Below are 21,487 nucleotides of genomic sequence, written 5' to 3'. Positions count from 1 at the left end.
AAATAAAATAAAAGAACATCAACGAATCAAAACCAGGACACAACTTATGCACGATTAAATATTTTCAATGGTGTCTAAGTGTTCCTACATTTACATTTCACAGAATATCATCCGCATAAAGCCCGAGTCAATTTCATGTATATTTTTCCGTGTTCGATATATACGAATGTGCGAACGCTTCGAGCCGAGTTCAATACCTTTAACCTCGCCGGTCGCCGATGTCTGCATAACTCACGAAATTGTTATCCGCGCGCGCCCACGCCTCGAAATTAGGTGCATGTGATGCCGAAGAGATGAATGGCACCGCGAATGAATGATAAACGTGGTCTACATTCGTGTGCAAAGCGAAAAAACGCGCCGCAACGCGAGCACCAAGATGGCCGATATTGTCTTGCGTATATAGCAGTACATACAGGTTAATTTATGCAAATCGCGAGCGTCGCACGGGTAAAATTCGTGGATGCATGAGAAAAAGAGCAAGTGCTCGTAAATCACTGTGTTGCAAATTGTTGCAAATGTTTCATCTTTGTGCGATGCCGCGAAAGAATTGAGATATAAAGAATAAAGAAGATTTATTCTGTGAACGGTTAAAAATGTGTGAAGTAAGGTGTTGCATGGGTTGCATAGGTATGTAAAATTTTGGTATCTTGATTGTACCACCAGAGGGCGCTGAATAAAGTGTTGAACGTGTTGTAACAGTGGTACATAAAATATTAGTACTACAAGTGTATCACCAGAGGGCGCTGGGTTATTAAAAGTGAAAGGTTTACTCTGTGAGTTGTGAAATATGTGTGAAGTAAGGTATTGTAGGGGTTGCATATCATCGCGGAATACTAGTAATATAAATGCACCACCAGGGGTCGCTAGGTTATTGTAAGTGAAAGGTTTACTCTGTGCAGTGTGAAATAACTGTGAAGTAAGGTTTTGTATTTTGACCTACGTAGAACATTAGTAACACAAATAAACCACCAGAGGGCGCTAGGTTAGTGATTCATTTACTATTATACTTCCCATATTACTTCTTTCAGTTTAAACCGAAAAATAAATCAAAACTTTAACTTTTAATCAATAAAAATTAATTTACCACTGCATATCTTCTATTTTATGGTTAACTTTAACCATACTTTCATATTTAATATGAACGTCATCTTGTATTCATAAACATTTCACTCTACATTTCGAAAAATGAGCTCAATGAAATTTATGATAATTTCAATATAAACTCAACGACTTTACCGTCTTCTCAACTCAAAGCGGAAGTTGTAAAGCAGTTCTATTAGATAACATCAGATCATCAGCGATTTGTCTCTTCTACGGCTTTCAAAACTCATCAAACCAGCGCGCAGCGAAATTAAAACGAGCAGATAAATGTTATTTATGTTTCCACTTTTTATTAAACAGATATTTAGAGGATATTAAACGGAGATTAGCGATTTACATTTATTAAACGACTTTTTACAAAGTGTGAAAAAATTTAGTTTAGTTAAACGGTGAAACAATTGTTCATTACTAAGCGGAAGGTCGCCAATCTGTGTTTTGTCTTTCGCATCTTGATTAATGAATTTTTAACCATTGAACAAACAACATCCTGCATTAATTACATCACAAAATTTGCGTATTTGCATCCTGCGATTTAACTAGTTAATTATTTAACCTTGAAAGTTAAAACCTTCAAAATTTAGCATAAAATATTGACATTGTGGTTAAACTAATGTCAATTAACTGTCAAAATATTAAAAACTAGCTTTAACCCGCGGTTTCGCTCGCGAATATCTTAAATAATGAAGTTGCTTCCGTATGCGTCTGTAGTCACAGAAGAAGTAACAATGAAGTAGAATGGCGGGAAGTTTAAAATGGCTGAAAGTATAGTCTATGGAAGTATAGTGTACAGTCTCCATAGTGTAGTCAATTGGATTTGATGTTGACGTAGCTGTCGGTAATACAGTGTGATAATACAGTGTGATGGTACTAATAATAGGTTTCAGCTTCATTGCTGGAATGCTAGATGGCGTTAAAGTAGTTAAATAGCCAGATGCAGAGGTATTATTGGATAAACAATTTCTTTATTTTATTTAAAAAATAATTTTTTTTATTAAATAAAAAGTAGCCTATAACCATTCGGGGACCACTAAGAATATGTGTACAAATTTTCATAATGATCTGTTAAGTAGTTATTGCGTGAAAGTGTAACAAACATCAGGACTTTCGCATTTATAATATTAGTAGAGATGTCGGATTTACGTCATATTTAGTTCAAATATAATCCGTAGTGGCGTTTTTGATAGGGTTGGGCTCTATAATCTTCATTTATGTACTAATAGTAATAAAAAAACGCGTAAAAAGTTTATAAGCAGATATCTAATTAATTTCAATAAAAGCGAGCGTGTGTTACGTGGTTGGTGTTAATGGACGATGATGGAGGGTCAATAAAGACTGTTTGTCTGCGCTGCGGGCGGCTCCTGCGTCTCCTGCACGTCCTGCGAATGAAATGCACCGGGCGCACCTTCGCCACACGCAGTCTGCACACAAAGCAAACTCTACTGCTGCCTAATCATTATTAATGAATTAATTAAACAAGAAAATTGCATTTTTATTGAGTTTTTTCTAGAAAAATGATAGAAAACTCATTTATTAAGTATTGCAGAGAATTTAACGCCATCTATGCTTCAAATAAGTAACTATAATTACGATTAAATCACTATTTAAACTTTCATCCCCAATTTTACACCCTTTAAGTTATTTTATTCGGATAAAAAGTAGTCTATGTCATTTTCCAAGATCTAAACTATATTTTTACCAAATTTTATCAAAATAGCTTCAGTGGTTTCCGCGTAAATGCGTCACAAACAAACAAATTCACATTTTTATGTAAAATTTTGCTTTAAATTAAAAAATATCCAGTTATAACTAATATTACGTCTATTATTAGTCATATTTCTTAGCATTTAGCATTGTTTTGCATCATATTGTTCTCCATTACTCTACGTTCAAGTTACATCGAGTATTATTGACAGTTTCTGGACTAGACTAAACACCGCACCACAGTAGCACGCTAAAACCAAAGAAACTGCAGCTATAAATGCCTCCAAGTACAACCGCATTAAAAATTTTTCTGGTTTTGTTTTTCATTGACTTCATTCATTCATTCGTTGAGAAACGAATTTTCCGTCGCACTTTCACTCACTTAGTCATTATATATTTTAATCGCGGGTTGAATGAAGTCACCGTTCGATTGTTCTCCGTACCACATCGGTTTGCGCGCCGTTCGCATTGTTTTTGTGTTTGGTTGGTGTGTATACAGGTATAGGTAAGGTAATGGCGCAGTGGCGCGCTTAGACGGACGCGTGGTGAAGTGAAGTGAGGCACAAAGTGAAGCACAGCGCGAAGAATAGTTTTCGGTTGGGTTTGTAGCACGTGCATATCAAACGCAGCGCGCGGCTCGCGTCGTTCGCACACGGTGTGTTTGCAGTCGTTGGTTTTCCGCGCCGGTAACTGACGTGTATACGTGAAATTTTAAAGTGTGTGAGGTGCGAAAATATATCACGCATGTCATAGACATACAAAATATAATTCGCATAATTGAGTTTAGGCAGGGACTTAGCGTAGTAGAGTGAACTGGAAGTGTTTTATCTGTTTGCTTGATAAAATGTGATGTTGTTTGTAAACATTGTGTGTACGTACTTAAAGAATGTTGGATATTTCATTTAATTTCTGACGTTTTATGGAAAAATTTAAAGAGAAAGGTAATATTTAATGATTTTTTAAATTTGATTGATTGTTTTGATGTAGGCAATTTTAATTTTATTTAATTAGTATTCATTTAGTTAATTAACTAATCTTATTTTGTTTGTTTTTAAATTTTAACTTTTTTTATTGTGGTTTATTTATTAACACGTTTATCTGTGGTGATGTTAGCTACTCTTAATTAATATTTGTTCTCGAACAAAGTCCTGATATATTTCGAGCTTAAACCACATTTTATTAGAATAGAGCAATTTGTGGTTTGCATCTGAAGTTATAGTAAAACAACAAAATTGATACAAAAAATAGTAAAATGATTGATTGGTAAAGTAATTATGGTAATTTCATTAATAATATCATTATAAAATAATTATTTTCAAATGTGCTAAATATTAGTAATTAAATAATATACTTGTATAGCTTGGTTTATATTAATTTTCGTTATAGTCATAGTTTTCTCTGTGTAACGACGAAAAATATGTTCATTTCCAAGCAATTATGAGCTAGAATATTTTTTTAAAGACATGACATCGATGGTAACATTTTGAAATATTGCTGTAATTATGATCCCAAATTATCCCTACAAATTCTCGTACGCAAATTTCTTATAACTTAAGCAATGATTTTTCAGCTTAATTTGTTAGTGCACGTTGCGTTACTAGAAAATCATTTAAACATAATACAAGTGAATACAACTGAGCGACGCGGAATTCATATTTAGACTTCCGGAAACATTTACCGGCATTTTTACTAGAGTTATTCATAGATTATAACAAGCGCAAATAGAAGATTAGACACATTCTTGTGCGCGTAAAATCAAAAAAACATTTGATTATTTTGTTATTCTTCGATGTAAAGTCACCTTTGCTAACATACAAACATCTCTTCGTCGAACATTGATATAAAAGAGGCTACACTGTATTTTGAACATAAAGAGTATAACATTAGCAACATTAAACAATATATTTTCAATTAAAATATTAAACTGAAAAACACATCATAATCTTAAGTTTTTTCTTTAAACGTTTTTGTAAGTTTTACATCGATTTATTTTTGCCCATTCATAAAAACATAACCGTAAACTTGTTCAATGTTCCTTCCTTAATGTTCCAACTCTTAGCAATTTGTTTAAATTTAAAATTCGCTCCGTAAACGTAATTTATTACGAATCGCTCGTGGGCCCGCGCTGGCTCGTGTTTACGGATATGAATTTTCGTGGCGCGACGAGTAATCGAACGTACCGAACTGAATCATCGAATAATCTAGATCACCATTTTGAAACCAAGCCGAGAAGAAATCTGTGTGCAATTACGTGCGCCGATTACATGCTCATCTATATAACAAACTCAACGATAATAATAATAACCACTAAATATAAAACTTTTAACTCAAAAAATAATTTACACGAAATTTTTTCTCCAAATCGTGTTTAAATCAATAAATTCTGATTTATAAGGACATAATTTGACTTCGGTCCATCATTTCAATCAAAACACACGCTAGCATCATTAAAATCAATTAAATTAAATGAATCCGCACGCGTTCCGAAATGAATTCGCGCAATTTTCGCTTGTTAGTGTCAAATTACGTCTGTTTGATGTTTTTCATACGGCGTATTGCTCTAAAAATGTCTTCGATGGTTGTAAATTTGCATGAAGTAGGCATATAGTTTTTCACTCGTCGTGCCAGATTCGTTTTTGTTGCGCGTTTGGCTCGCAGCTCGCGTCTTAATTCAATCGAGAGCGCTTTTGTTGTCCTAGGCCAGAAATTGTTTGCTCGTCATCGTGTGCCAGTTCTATGCTTATGAAAAATTGATAATTACCGCGCACCAAAAATGCACGCACGGACGAATATAGACTATTTTCGTTTGTTTTACACCCTGGAGGGATTGAAAGTATGATTTGTACTAGATTTTTGTTTTAAAATTTTTAAATCGCGACTTTATGGTTAGATTTGGTTGGGAGGTGAATTTTGAGGTTATAGGGTGACTGCACCAGTAATACACCATTTAAGCGTCATTTTGAAAGTAATTTGATATTGTGACTCACTATTACAATAATCAGTGTGAAAAAGAGCTACATACTTTTGTTTACCATAGAATCATGTAGCTTATTCCAATTTTTCATTAGCTATATAGGTTTCTGTTATTTAACGATAAATGTTGAAAATCGCAATGTGCCTAAGGTTGACCATAGACTGTACCAGCAGTAGACCAGACGCTGAGCCAATAGTGAACCAGTTTTTTATGCACAATCATCACAACTTTCATCAGTCTATGTTTCAAGTAATACTTAAATGCTACAGGGCTTATAATGCTATTAACTAATTTAGACTAGATATTTATTACAGATCACGACCACAACTGAGAACCAATATTTATGAATTACTGACCACATACACCAATAAGAAATAATTATCGATTATTGCCATATCGACTATTTTATATTATCGTACTGTGGGGTATGTTGTATTTTCGACATATTTCCCTAATATTTGCACCTTTACTTATTTCTGTCAATTGCTTTTAACTCATCTTCCTCCTTTAGTTAAAAAAACATTCTTTTGGCAGCATTTTGTATACAAAAAAATGTGGGTGGTCAATTACAGGAATGAACTTGGTAATAGATATTACCAGTAGTAAAACCACTGGTCTACAACTGAACATTGGGAATAATGGTATTCTTTGTTATAATATTTATTGCAGCATTATGTAAACCTACACAAGAGAGAAAAAATAAAAAATATATCAATAAAGCTAAATCAATTAATTGTAGACCAAATGGTATTACTGAAATCATTCAATTCGAGTTCCAGTAGCTTCTACCAATGGCAATTATTGATTTAAATTAGCATTTTCAGATTAAATAAAACGTAATATTAATGCTTCACAGTGCATAGTACGCAATTGATTAGAAAAGCGGTTACAGAAATTGATATAAAACAAAGATTTACACTGATTTAAGAAAACTTTCGTCGACGTGTCGCTTATTAGAATGGCCGCTCGAAACGAAGTACGATTGTCGTTACGAATTTTGCTTAAAACTAATATGGATGGCGCATTTGTCATTTTTACGACTATATGATCCATAGGTCTACCGACAGTTCTATCAAATATTAAAAAGTGGCGGAAAGTTCGACAGAACGTTAATATTTTAATGTAAAAGTGGAAATGGTGCACTACTGGTGCCTGGTGCGGCACTGGTGCACCCACCCTATATGGGGAAATTTGATGTTTGACAGTTGAGTTACTTGTGGAAATGACGTCAGTGTTGAGTTTTTCGCGCCTTTTTGTGTTTTTCAAATATTTTTACAATTTTTTGCATTTTTTTAAATTTTAAATTAATTAAAATTAAATTTAAATTAAAATAATCATTAACCTTACATTTAATAGCAATAATTCATGTTTCCTATTCTTTCCCTTAAGTTTTAATACAGAAAATTTTAATTTTAATGATTTTCTGTTTTTTTAACACGTTTCTAACCTAAAAAACGCCTTCTAACATAAAATGCTTTTGTTTTCATTGAAATAATGCAACATTGTAGAATATAATAAATGAAAACAATGTCGCAATGCAATAATCTCTGTTTTTTGTTGTGTGTAGGTGCATCCGACGCGCATGAATCACATGCACATAAATAATTTACGTAACTAGAGGGAACGACTATAACAACGACATCGCGACGTCCTACGACACGCTCCTTGGGAAAGTGCGCCAATAATAAATATAAAATAAATTACCAAACGCCTTGGATTGCAAAAAATCCAATTAAACAATACAAACAGTGAGCAGTAAAATTTAATTGACTAAATTGACAAAATTGACAAAATCAATTGAAGGTTTTTTTTTGTTTTCAAAGGAGACAACGAGACAATGAGAACAAGGTGAACATAAACAAGTAAATTATGGTGCGTTATGCGTGGTTAAATGACTGAAAATGTGCGTGCAGAAGAAAATGATGAAAGTTATGCAAAATTGATGTCGTGCGTGCTGCAGTTGGTTAAGTATGGTTATGATTTATGCGCCGGGGCCGCGGGATGGTCGTCTGCCCGGTGGAAAAGCGTAATATCTAATTGAAATTATCGATCGTGGACAAACGCGAAAGTATCAGTGATAGTGCGGTGTGTATCTATAGTGAGGGGGAAAATGGCGTACGTTGTCTGGAGAGTGTTTATGAAGAAGTATTCCAAGGTGCGCCTGGGTATACACAAGGGGAATGCGCATAATGTGAGTACTGTTTGCATTATATTTCTTATCAAATTCAACATGATTTTTTTATGTTAACGTTTCTTGATTTAACAAAGATACTGCGTGTAACGGCGGAATTTGTGCAACTTTGTTGGTTTATATTAATTTTTTCGTTATTGCGTTACAGTTTCTCTGTGTAACGATGAAAAATATTTTAATTTCTTGCAATTATGAGCTAGAATATTTTTTTAAAGACATGACATCGATGGTAACATTTGAAATATTGTTGTAATTATGATCCTAACATCCCTACAAATTGCAATGCAAATTTCTATAACTTAAGCACGATTTTTCAGCTAATTTGTTGGGGTGCACGTTGCGATACTAGAAAATCATTTAAACATAACACAAGTGAATACAACTGAGCGACGCGGAATTCATATTTAGACTTCAGGAAATATTTACCGACATTTTTACAAGAGTAATTGTGTTTATAACCAGCTTAAAAAAAGATTAAACAGATGCCTATCCGCGTAAAATCTCAATATTTGAGGATACATTATATATTTTTAATCAAATTAGACATAATTTTCTTGTTTTGGTATATTTTATTCATTTTAAAGTCCTAAAATTTGTTTTTCTTGGTTTTCTTGGTAATTTTCTGATTTATTGGTTGAAAATTGTGTTTACATAATGTTGTGTTGCATGTCATGCAGATATTTGGTTGGTAAATAGCGACATTGTAAAATAAAGCAGAAAAAACGCGGTGGAAACGTGGAAATGTGGAAAATGCAAAGAACTTGGGCTTGGTGCGCTAGTAAACGTAGTAAACGTTTTCCCTCGAGTGTTTTCCTTACACGAAGGTAGAAATTGAAGCGACAGATCGTAAATTATCCACTAGAAAAACAAATGCAAACGTAACCAGACTAACTGAGTTAAATGCAAGTGAAAACGACCACAAAACAATAAAGAAACACAAGCAAAACACTAAAAAATAAAAAATGCAAGGATTTTATCTACAATTGAATACTTAAATATTCTTTTTGCCTTTAATTCTTTTTTTAACTTTTAAAATTGAATTTTTATTTTGTTTGCTGTGGTTTTAACTTAGTCCTAAGGGTAATCAAGTAAATTACTAGATAAACTCATTGCTGATCTTAAATTGTCTTTGTAATTAGCGTTATTAATCAATTTTATCACTTCAGACTTCCATACACACTCATTTGATATTGATTATTACAGTTATTCACGCATTGAATTTGAATACAAATTAAAAACTTCAAAACTGGTTTTAAACCAAAATAAAAAAAAACGCAAATGTTTGACTACCTATAACCTATAGTTAATAATTTTAATTAATTTAATTTAATTATATTGATTAAATCAAGATTGTGATTATGATTACGATCGTTAAAATCATTAAAATATTTCAAAATGAAAAAAAAATATTTAAATTTTATTAGGTCTATAATTTGTTTATGCGTTTATAGTTAGTGAATTTATGATTTTATAATTTTGGCCTGTGTGAATAATACCAGTGGACGATTATTTATCGTGTCAATCAAATTAACTTCTCTAAACGCAAGCCATGCGGAAATCCGAAGCGCGTTTTACATGCTCTTACGCAACACCACAATAACACCACAACAGACAACAAATTAACAGACAACACAATGGTTAATAATTGTTTTGAAAAAATGATGTAAGAAGTAAGAATGAAAATCATTCAAGTGCAAAATTAGATTAATTTGGTATTTTATTGAATATCAATCGAAATATGTATTTTAATTTACATAATTTTTGAATTTATTACATTCATATTCGTCGATCTAAAAGAACACGTTTTGTTTTGATATAAAAACATTGGTTTAACATTTTACAATACACACAACCTTCGATATTGAAGATAAAACACGATAAAAATGAATAACAAACATGAAAAACACTATTTTTACTGTTTCACAGTAACATTTTGTAAAAGTTTTAAAATTATAATTATACCAAAATTTAAAAAATCATTAGTGATTTGAGTGCATAATTAGTTTATTAATAACTAGATTTAACCCTTGGCTTCGCTCGCGAATATCTAAAATAATGAAGTTGCTTCCGTACGCGTCTGTAGTCACAGAAGAAGTAACAATGAAGTAGAATGGCGGGAAGTTTAAAATGGCTGAAAGTATAGTCTATGGAAGTATAGTGTACAGTCTCCATAGTGTAGTCAATTGGATTTGATGTTGACGTTGCTGTCGGTAATTCAGTGTGATAATACAGTGTGATGGTACTATAGTACTTAGGTTTGAGCTTCATTGCTGGAATGCTAGATGGCGTTAAAGTAGTCAAATAGCCAGATGCAGAGGTATTATTGGCTAAACAATTTCTTTATTTTATTTAAAAAATATTTTTTTTTATTAAATAAAAAGTAGCCTATAACCATTCGGGGACCACTAGGAATATGTGTACAAAGTTTCATGATGATCGGTTAAGTAGTTTTTGCGTGAAAGTGTAACAAACATCAGGACTTTCGCATTTATAATGTTAGTAGGGATTTAATTTCTAAAAAATTAACTTTTCAAATTAAATTTACAATTTTCCTAATATTTTATTAGTCTATCAAGATATAATTATAAATTCAGGTTAGATTTTTAGTATTTATCTCAATAAATAATTTAATGGCGCAGTAAGTGCTGTAAAATGTAAGTAAAACATGTCTGCGTAATTAATGAGGTGTGACAAACTGGAGCAGAGGCAACGCACACGCCGCTGCGAACAACTTCATAAACTACGGCGCCACGTACTTAATCTCTGGTAGGCACTCTCTGTAATTATTTTCCACACTCGAGCAGCAAGAGCGCAGGATTGCACCACGCACAACAATTGCGCACTGTTCTTATCTCATTATTGCCTACACCTCGTGCGCCTAGTGCGGGCGCACAGCAAATATTTGCGATTCAAATGATATGCGTTTCAAAATAGTTCAATAGTCAAGAGGCACCGCAGTGAAACAAACAATTAAGATAATAGCATGTATCTTGTGTGAGGTTTAAATTTTTAATAGTTTTGCACAGAAATATAGAAAGAAAAATTGAAAAAATATCGAAATAAGCGTAAAAGTGTGTAAAATTTAATTTTTAACACTTGATGTGTTAAATATCTATAATAATTTGTAGGAAAATATATAAAATATTAATTTTATGATGTTTTTGAATGTATATTTTCCTTTTCTATGGATTTACACGCAAAAATATTGTTTTTTTATTTAAATTTTATAGTTTTACGCAGAAAAACGAAAGAAAAAATTGAAATAAACTTAAAAATGTGTAAAATTTTGTTTTTTACACTTGTTCTAGAAAATATCTTTACTAATGTTTAGGAAAATGCATAAAATAGCGGTTTTATGACATTTTTGTATGCATTATTGACATTTTTATGTTAAATTTTCAGTTTTATACACAAGTGCGAAAAAACCTATTTGAAAACCTTCAAATTTATTAAAGTAAGCATTACTAAACTAATTAATAGTAGAAACACTAAGAAAATCTATAAAATTATTTGTTTTCTTAAAGAATATCAACACAAAAAGCAAAATATAAATATTTGCGTGCTTAAAAGTTTCGTTTTTAACACTTTACATTTAATTAATTTATAACATTTCATTTCATTGTATATTGTGTATTTCTGTAATCGAAATAGAAATCGCAAGTTTCTCATCATCATCATAATTTATTGTTTCTAATTTATTATATTTGCCACTATGGCACCTCCAGTAACAGTAATAGTAGTGGAAGAATTTGTGTAAGTGCACGAAATTGAATTAATTAATCTTGCGTGTGGTGAATTCACAAATTGTTTCGTTATTAACAATGGCTGTGCGGATCGACGAGATGAGCAATTAGTCAAGGCGAAAAGCGTTTCATTTCGTTTAGAAATTCGGCGCTTTAAATTAAACACTTTTCATTTCTTCGCGTCTTTTGTGTGGAGTAGATATATAGGTAATTCACTTTCGAAAGTCTTTAGAGTCAGGTTGAAACAGAGAGAGAAAAGAGATAGAAAGGGAATAGAAGGAGAGCAATCAAAACGGAAGTGTTTGAGATTTAAATTTGGGCATTAATCGTCTGTGAAATGTACGAACGCTTATGTGTTACATATACATTTCCTAGGTTTATTACATCGTCGGTATGTACAAGTACAATTAGTTTTTCGAAAATATTTTTAGAGATTAATGATGATTACAAATTACAGCCGGTATTATTTTTTGTTCGTTTAGGTTGGTTGTTTCGTAACGTGGGGTTTTTGCGTCATAACTTTGGTATTTTTAATCGTAGGAGTATTATTCAAGTATAGTTAGGAAGGGATTTTTCTTAAAAATAAAAATATGTGAATTTTTTTTAAATAATTTCAATAAAAACCGAAAAAATGAAAAAAAAAGTCGAAAACTTTAAAATTTAATTTAAAATTTATTTTGCACACCCTGTAAGTTATATTTTCACGACAAAAAATAGCCTATGTTATTCTCCTAGGTCTATAATATCTCCAAATCAAAATTGATTAAAATATGTTGAGTGGTTTTTGCATACCAGCGGCACAAACATACAAATAACATTACATTCGCATTTATAATATTAGTTAGTATGTACTTCTCATCAATAACTGTAAGATGTACAAGTGATTATACTTCTATAAAAATCCCACAACAATGCCACGCAATAAATATTCCAAATTTTCTCCGAACAATAAAAGATGAAAGTCAACTATCAAATTCCCATTGAAATGAGTGATGATGAGCCTGGCCAACATTTAAACTTGACATTGTAAGTCACGACGACGTTTTAAATCGTATTTCGCGCTATAAAATCATTCATCGATGATTTGTTAAATTACTATACTTACATTGTACTCGTATACACTTACGTATTTTGCAAAGTGTAAAAGTGTAAAAGTGTTAAAAGTTACATCCTTCAATTCGTAGTGAATAAAAAAAGTATTACCACAATGCCTACAACTACTTGAAATAAGTACAATTCAAGTAAGTACAAGAAATACGTGACTTTTTCAACCCAATTGATTTTATTGAAGGCTAAAGCATGAACCACACAACAAAAGTGCCAAAGAACGCGAAATCACACAGGCGAATTGAATGAATATGTCAATAAACAAGTTCACACGATTTTTTTAGTGTTTTCTGAGGTTTTGAGGTTTATTACACTTTTATTTCGTGTTGTTGTTGATGGTGGAATGTCAGATATAATAGAAATCATTGATTGGTATCAAAGAAAACAATAAAAAGGAAAGTTACACAAAAATTGAAAGAAAAACACAAAATTACGCAAATAAAATTATTTTACACTTTCGTATCAAAAATATTAAAGTTATAAATATTTTTTGATAAATACAATCGCCTGTTATTATAAATTCTTGAAATATTTAACTTTGATAACGATAAAAGCATTTTTGTGACAATACATAAAGAATTTTTGTCGATTGTCTATCAAAAATGCAATTATTATTCATTTCTCCTCAAAATTTTTATGATTAACTACTTTTATAACATCACGTTTTTAATTTTTAATAATTTCCATGAAGAACAAGTAGGTTATTAACGGATTAAGTTATTTTGCATCGCTCCAGCGCCCAATTATCACATTATGCTAACTGCGCACTTGTTTTCGAATTTTTCTCCAGCTCATCCTCCAATAAGTATAAATTTAACGCACGCACTAAAAAAATAATCGCCTGGCTGAGAGAAAACGCACTTTTGTTTATGCCTGCGCTTCCTCGCAAATCTTCGCAATTAGCGTTTATTGGAACGTGGCAGCATTAAAACAATTATTCACCAGTGACGACTCTTCTCTTTTACATTTCTTTTATTTAATTCATTGTTTCTTTAATTCTTAAACTCGCGCTTTCTTTTAATACTTATAATACGAGTATAACAAAAACATCATTAGTGATTTATGCGGATTGAGGTGAGATGACCCTGAGACTTCTGACTATGCGGGCTTTAAATTATTACCATTCGACATTTAATAAATTTAATACGAATGTGAATGAGAGTGTACATATCCTAATTAAGAGTTGAGTTGAGTTCAGAATGAGAGCGAATGTATTAATATAGTGTCGTGAGTATAAAGGAATACAAGAACACAAGAACACAACGAAAACGGAGACAAAGGGCGGTAAATTGCAGAGAGAATTGCATGAAATCTGCTTTTATGGTCAAATGTAAGCTGCATGATCTAATAACATTTTATGTTCCACACATTTTAGTGTAATTGTGGACAAAAAGTTGGTTTTGTCCTACTAACATTCAATATTATGGAATATTATGTTTGGATAATTTATGTCGGTGCCTTTCTTTACATGGTAATGCTCATTTATTAATTACTTGAAAACCGTTAACGTTAGGAGCATGATTGTTTCAGAATTATATTTTGTAGTTAATTATACATTGAATTGTGTATAAATTGTGTCATTTAACTTGTTGTAAAATAAGTTATTAACAATTAAAGTTGAGTTTTGTTAAAATATTATATTTTATTAGATAACGGTTCATAACTTTTGATGTAGTTTAGCTATGAATGATTTGTTTACATAAATAGATGCAGAATTTAATTAGGAATAGATGTATGAAGAAATTATTTTATTATGTCAATTAGTTTTTGCGTAATTTATGAAAAACTAATGATTTTCCATACTTTTCTCGACGTATAAATTCGATATGCTTTAGAAACATGTTTTTTCATAGTTTTTTTTATAATAACTAAAAAGGCAATAAGATAAAGCAAATATCTCTTTGGATACTGATTACAAATTTAATTCCATATCAATTTCTATAAACTTTTGATTAAAAATCAATTTCTACAGGGTGTTATATAAAAAATAGTAAAAATTTCTTATTTTGTTAATAACTTTTAAAATAAACATTCAATCAGAATGATTTTTTACATATTAATAAACAATTTCATACAAATCACATATATGTTTATATTAATACTTTATCTCAATTAGTTTTCAAGTTATTAATTAAAAACTAAAATATTTCATCTAAAAAATCATCGTAAAATGAAACTAAACTAAAATATACTCTAAATAAATATTAAATTTACTGGATTTTATTAACATCTGGCTGTTGTTGTTAAAGATATTAGGAAATCGAGAGCATCGAACACATGAGTATCATATACCCATGATTTTATTAGCGTAGGAACAGATTTTCGTAATTTTACAACGTGTCGATGACACAGAAAAGCGTGCAATACCGATATTATATAACAAAATTTAACATAAACAAAAAATTTATAAACAATAAGAACATTTGACATTTCCATAACATACATTGACAACAATAGCAACACAACAAATTTAATTCAAAACATTTCTGTTTGTATTTTCACTGAAAACTATTCATTTCTACTTTGAATTCAGTTTCGATTTCCTGATCGTATCGTGCCTGCTTCTAAATTTATCCGCATTACAATCGATTATTTAATTATCTAATTCGGGAAGGTCACGCGTAGCTTACACCTCGCATCAATCGATAGTGTTTTCCTTCATTGGCGAAGAAAGTCGGAATGAATTACGCGCGCACTTTTAGTTTCTCACATTGTAAACGCATAACTTTTTCCGTTTATTTCAGCACGCCGCGTGCAATTACTTCAGATGTTACTTGTAAATGTAAAACTTGTAACTGTATAGAAACAATCACTTTAATGAAGTTGCAAGAAGCACGAGTTCGTTGGTGCCTATTGTGTGATTGTGCAATTGTGCGCAATTACTAATTACGGAAAACGCTACTTTTTCAATTAAAACTTTGCACTCTGCACGAATCGACGAGAGAATTAATTTCTATTTTCCATTGTGATGATGGGCATGAAAATAGCATAAAGAAGTACAAATGACATTTGTTTGAGTTTGCTCAATAGTCTTATAATATCATTTTATGTTATTTTTAATTAATTTTCTTAGTTTTAACGAGCAATTTGTGTTTTTATTGTGCTTTCATTAAGTTTAATAAGAAAGGAACATGCAATCATTCAGGAAACTTGTTAAAATTGAGTAATTGCATTCATAATAGTATATATTAAGTATCTTGTGTGCTAAGTGGCAGTTTAACCACGTTTAGCGATGTGAAGCTTACTTTTTTTCATTCCCACTTTATTTTTACGTTTAGTTTTTGTATTTGAAGCTTTGAACCATGGGCAAATGCACAGACGCTAGCTCTACTCCGTGACTAAAGTACTTTAGTCACAGTTTTCACCATCCGTGATTAAATTACCACTTTTTGTGTTTCGAAATCGTAGAAAAAGTGGCACTTTAAGAGTGGAAGTAGAAAAAATCAATTATTATTATTAAAACAGTAAAATTATTGTTATAGAAGCAATAAAACCAACAACAATTAATTTAATAGCAGGATTACTCGTTCTTAAGTCTTAAAATAAATTTTATTTACCAAGAAATATTCTATTTCTAAGAAATTACAACTAAAAAGTCATTTAGATAAACGCTGTGATCATAACATCCTAAACAAATCCAAAACTAAATAAACATTAACATTGTGTGTTTATGTGGGTGTTTTATTGCCACTGTAATGTAGTTTATTTGCGACTCATCTAATGCTAGACACGCCTCAAGCCTTAAACCTTAAATATGAGACGAAAACATAAAAAAAACTATCCGTTTTGCACAACATTGTCAGTGTATACGTGTATAATCTAGTTTAAATGTCATTTTGTCATTTCCTTTTTTATTCATTCATAATAGCCGTGGCATCTATCTAGAATAAAAAAGAGTTACAATAGTTACAAATATGGTGATATAACAACTCAATTTCGTCGGTTTTAGCTTCGTGTGTGTTTTTTGTCTGTTGCGCTGTATAAAAGTCGTAAATATACGTATCACAATAAAAACGCGTTGATATAACCTGAATTTTTATGGTATTAAACCGTTTTATATGTTTCTTTACTTTTATGTGATTTATAACTTATCATGAGATGACAGTAAATGTCTTAATGCTAAAAGTTTATTTTAATAAAACAAAGTTGATTTAAGTAAAAAATCACATAAAATGTTAATTTTAATGTGTTTTAGATAAAAATGTATTTTTAGACATTTTTCTATTGAATTTTGAAGTAATTCAATGAAATAATCGAATTTTACGTTTGTTTGGTTGCTAGGTCAAGGTGAAGATCAAAATAATTTCTATTTTATCATTTCTTTGACTTATGAGCTTTGCGTTTACATTATTCTTGCATTTTAACACTGAAAATGTGAAAATCAATAATTGCTAATTCGATATTCTTGTTTTGCGTGCACAAACTCAATTTTAAATCAAATTTCTTTCATTCCGCACGCGATGCATGCAATGTCAATGTAAATTAGGAAAAATCCAAACATTTTTATTGTTTCATCAAGCATATTAATCCAATTTTACTACATTTTATGTTAATCAGATGAAAATTAAATTACCCAATTACAACATAACTATGTGTCTTAAATTTCAAACCAGGTGAGCGTCGGTTGGTAATCGAGAGCGTTTAGAAATTTAATAGATGACACACTTCTGTTTTGTAAGACAGTAAACTATCGGCGCTCCATCGAGCTCCGCTTGACTGCAATTATTCAAGTGTATCATCATTTACGTCACAATTACACGCGCAAAGTGTGTAATTATATTATTTGCGCAGAATGTCTTCTATTTAAATAGCAAAGCGTTCCAATTCTTTAATGTGCGGATAATTATGTACTTGGTAAAGTAGTGAAGGGTGTTGAATGAGTTTAAATCATGGCATAATCATATTGGAAGAAGAAAATAATAATTATAGTTTGAATTATGTTGCGAGGAGATTTAATGGTGTATATTACAGTTTTTAGAGAATAGGAAACGTTTGTTAGTTCGCGAGGTTTAGGATAGATGTCGCTACGGGTATTAAAAATAGTAAAATAACATTTTATTTGTTTATTTGAATACTAAAATGCATAAAATTTACAAATTTTAAATAATTTTAATTTATAAATTAATATTTATATTGATTAAACGCTATAAACCTAATTTTTAATAATTTTTTTAATTTAATAGAAAATAGTTTAAGAATTGGTTGCTAGATGGCAGCACCATTACCACTTCGTTGAATTTATTTCTAGTTTCACGTTTTCTACACACTTCACCGCAGCAGCGTTCCGTGAGAACTTGTTCACTTCAAGCAACAATATTAAAATAAATCTTATTCTGTTTTCAATTGCGCGAAACACATTAACGACCATTTAAAGACGAAATTGTTTGCAATTATAAAATCGGAAGGGTTTGCCATTATCCGCATCGTAAATAACCGCAACGAGACGGTTTTCTCATTGTGCGTCGACGCTAAAAATTCGCCACGGCGACAATGCGTAATAAATGTTAAATCGTTATTTACACCCCGAGCATTGCAATAAAAAACGTGATATACGCTCCGCCAGGCGTAAAAAATCCCGCGACCAGCGATATAATTTCACTCGCTGAAATCTTTTCGTCTAGTTTCGACGCGGGTTAAAGTTTGCTATGTGCTAATAATTGTTCGGACGCGGCGTGACGAAGTTCTTCTCTTTTGCTGCTAGAGCAACGGCCGCTGGTGTGTGAGTTTGGTCGCATTCTGTCCGCTGATGCAATGCGTTTCACGGCGTTTCATGTCAAAGGGTACTTAATAGAGGAGTGCCGTACACGCTGCACACTCGCAGATCGAGTCCGGGTTACTGGGTGCAGAATGCCAACCCATATGCATCGAAATAAATGCATCTATGCATGTCGCGCGCGCGCGCGCGTCTCCGCCTTAGCGCATTGCATTGCAAAACGCGGCAGCCGGCAACAGTGACAAAACACCGGCGACGGACAATAAGTTCATTCACGGCGCGAACAGTGTTGAGTGGCACTTATTGTCTGCCCGCTCTCTTGTCTGCAGCACACACGGCGGACTCACGTTACTCACGTTAATCACGTAATTTGCGCATAAAACAGCGAGGAGATAGCGTAATAGTGCAATGGGGCAATGGGGCATAACGTTGAGATAATTATGAGTAACATTAGAACTATTTCGGAATTTACAAATCGTTTAGAAATAGAATTTTGCTTGTATTGCAAAATTTTTCTAAACAAATATTTTTAATTTGTTTTTATTTATTTACAAATTAAATAATAATGTTTGTAATTTTTTTAATGGACAATCTTATAGTTTATGATGTTATTTATGTTTTATAACAAAAATCGTGTTTGTATCTTTATTAGTTTAAAAGTTACAGTTGATTTTTCAAATTATTTCGTAAAAAAATTCATTTTTGGTGAGTAATTTAGATATAACTGATTAAATAATTGGGTTTCCAATGTTATTAATAGACAATTTTATAGTTTAGGTTCCTATCTATGTTTTAAAATAAAAATCTTGTTTGTATATTTATTAGTTTAAAAGTTACAGTTGATTTTTCAAATTATTTCGTTAAAAAAATCAGTTTTTTTCTTCATTTTTGGTGAGTAATTTAGATTTAACTAATTAAATAATATGTTTTGTGATTTTATTAAAAGACAATCTTATAGTTTATGTTGTTAGCTATGTTTTATAACAAAAATCGTGTTTGTATCTTTATTAGTTTAAAAGTTACAGTTGATTTTTCAAATTATTTCGTAAAATAATGCGTTTTTTCTTCATTTTTGGTGAGTAATTTAGATATAACTCATTAAATAATTGGGTTTCCGATGTTATTAATAGACCATTTTATAGTTTAGGTTCCTATCTATGTTTTAAAATAAAAATCTTGTTTGTATCTTTATTAGTTCAAAAGTTACAGGTGATTTTTTGCCTTATTTTGTGAAAAATTTAAAAAATGTCTTATTTTTCAATTAATAACTCATAATTAACACTTTTAATAATTTTTTTATTTATCTTACATGAAAATCCTTATTTTTATCTATCTATATCTAAAATTTCATCCTTCTATCTCCTTTAGTTTATTATTTAACCCATTAAAAAAAAACAAGAAACAAAACCTCTTACATTATTTTAATTCCAACTACAATAGATACTGATACTCGCCGCGTCTTGCAATTATTAATGTGAGCGCAATAAGAGTAATGCTCGGTTATTAATGCGGTGCCGAAGTGAGCGGAAATTTAAATCATTTGAATCGCTGCGCTGAGGACAGCGAATTAATGTGAGAATATTGCACCAACTCGCAAACATTTACTTAACTTTTAACTGCTTTACCAGCGTTAAACTCTCCTTACATACAGGTAATTATCAGCGATACGTAAAGTGTGATAAAGTAAAATAAAGTAAAATTATTTTCGCATTTTTTTAAACCTCAAGAATAAAAAAATTAAAAAAAATTAATTAAAAGTGAAGAGATGTTCTTGCCTTGAATGGCAATAAATTTTAATTGGGCATTAATTAATTAATTAATTCTTATTAATTCACATGAAAGTCGAAACAAATAATAAAATTAATAATATTTCTCAAAATCACATTTGACACATAAAATAATAGAAAAAAATGCAATTTTCTCGTTTTTTTTTTTTCTTTTGACACATTTTATTACGAATTTTTACTTTTCCTGCTTTATATATCACAAGTGACATGTGACAACTTGACACTGACATCCAAGTGAAAATGAAAATGATATTTTCTCCATCACCCCCTTTGCACTAACTTCTGCGCTGCATATTCATTCGCAGCAAGTTTAATTGATTCCGGCTTTCGGGCTGGCATGTGCTCTGTTCACCCTTCGTTTGCATGTCCTTTGAATGCGTAATAGCGGCTGTTTTGAACCTGTACAAACAATCAACTCGTCGCACCAAAGCATGCAATCTGCTCGAGCGGCGAGCGGAAGTGGCGAAAATTGTTCGACTAGGCGATATCTACGCGAAGGTTAGAGGTTGCGTTGCGCGAAGGGAAAGCGCATTTCCGGGTTTTGACTCGCCGAGAGTTTTCCGAAATGCGAGTAAACAAACACCTTTTGAACACAGCGCGTTAATTAAAATCCGACCTCGAGAGAAACTCGACGAACTAGTGCGAGGAATACAATAATACACACAAGCAGAGACAAACAGACAGGACAGGAAGTGACGGGTGAGAGTCGTGTGTAAATTTTTAATATTTTGATAAGAATTTAGTTCACATGGGACACAAAACAAATTAAACCACAATATTTTAAATTCTGTGAGAAATTGTGTGTAATTTTTATTATACACCCTGTATATATGTTGTTGGTGGATTTTTGAGAGTGATGCAAAAATAGGCATATTAATGCCCGCTTTGGCAACGATTTGATTCACGCATTTATCATGCGCATAGCTGCGGTACTTAGCCATATAAGTAAAGCCGCGTCGAGCGCACCTTTGGGTTGTATTACGAGGTGCATACACTTGAAAAATACGCAAGCGCGAATCGTTCGAAATGTTCGAATATCCGCGCGCATTAATAAACAACATTACGCATTAATAATCTCTTCAAACGGGCAGGTATTAGAAAATTGAGCAAAAATTTCCACTTAGGAAATAAATTACAAGCCAATTACTGCTGTAATCAAAGGTTGATTTA

At 31.6% G+C, this 21,487-nt stretch overlaps 1 protein-coding gene across 2 annotated transcripts in view; it reads left to right on the top strand.

The window, feature by feature from the left end:
* The first annotated feature begins 7,343 nt into the window (after positions 1–7,343).
* The window catches only part of LOC135793505 (uncharacterized), a 115,885-nt gene continuing 101,741 nt past the window's right edge, over positions 7,344–21,487 (top strand). For both annotated transcript variants that reach the window (XM_065304501.1, XM_065304500.1), the window contains exon 1: positions 7,344–7,967. In XM_065304501.1, the coding sequence (XP_065160573.1) occupies positions 7,887–7,967 (81 nt within the window). In that variant the 5' untranslated portion in view covers positions 7,344–7,886. The remainder of the gene's footprint in view (positions 7,968–21,487) is intronic.

The sequence above is a fragment of the Atheta coriaria genome, unplaced genomic scaffold (genome assembly GCF_025399875.1).
Source record: "Atheta coriaria isolate IRGN ID8LTWV9N9 unplaced genomic scaffold, Caltech_Dcor_3.1 hic_scaffold_6_pilon, whole genome shotgun sequence".
NCBI lineage: Eukaryota > Metazoa > Arthropoda > Insecta > Coleoptera > Staphylinidae > Dalotia > Dalotia coriaria.
Note: the sequence above shows the minus strand (reverse complement) of the source record. Positions and strands in the feature narration are given on the sequence as shown.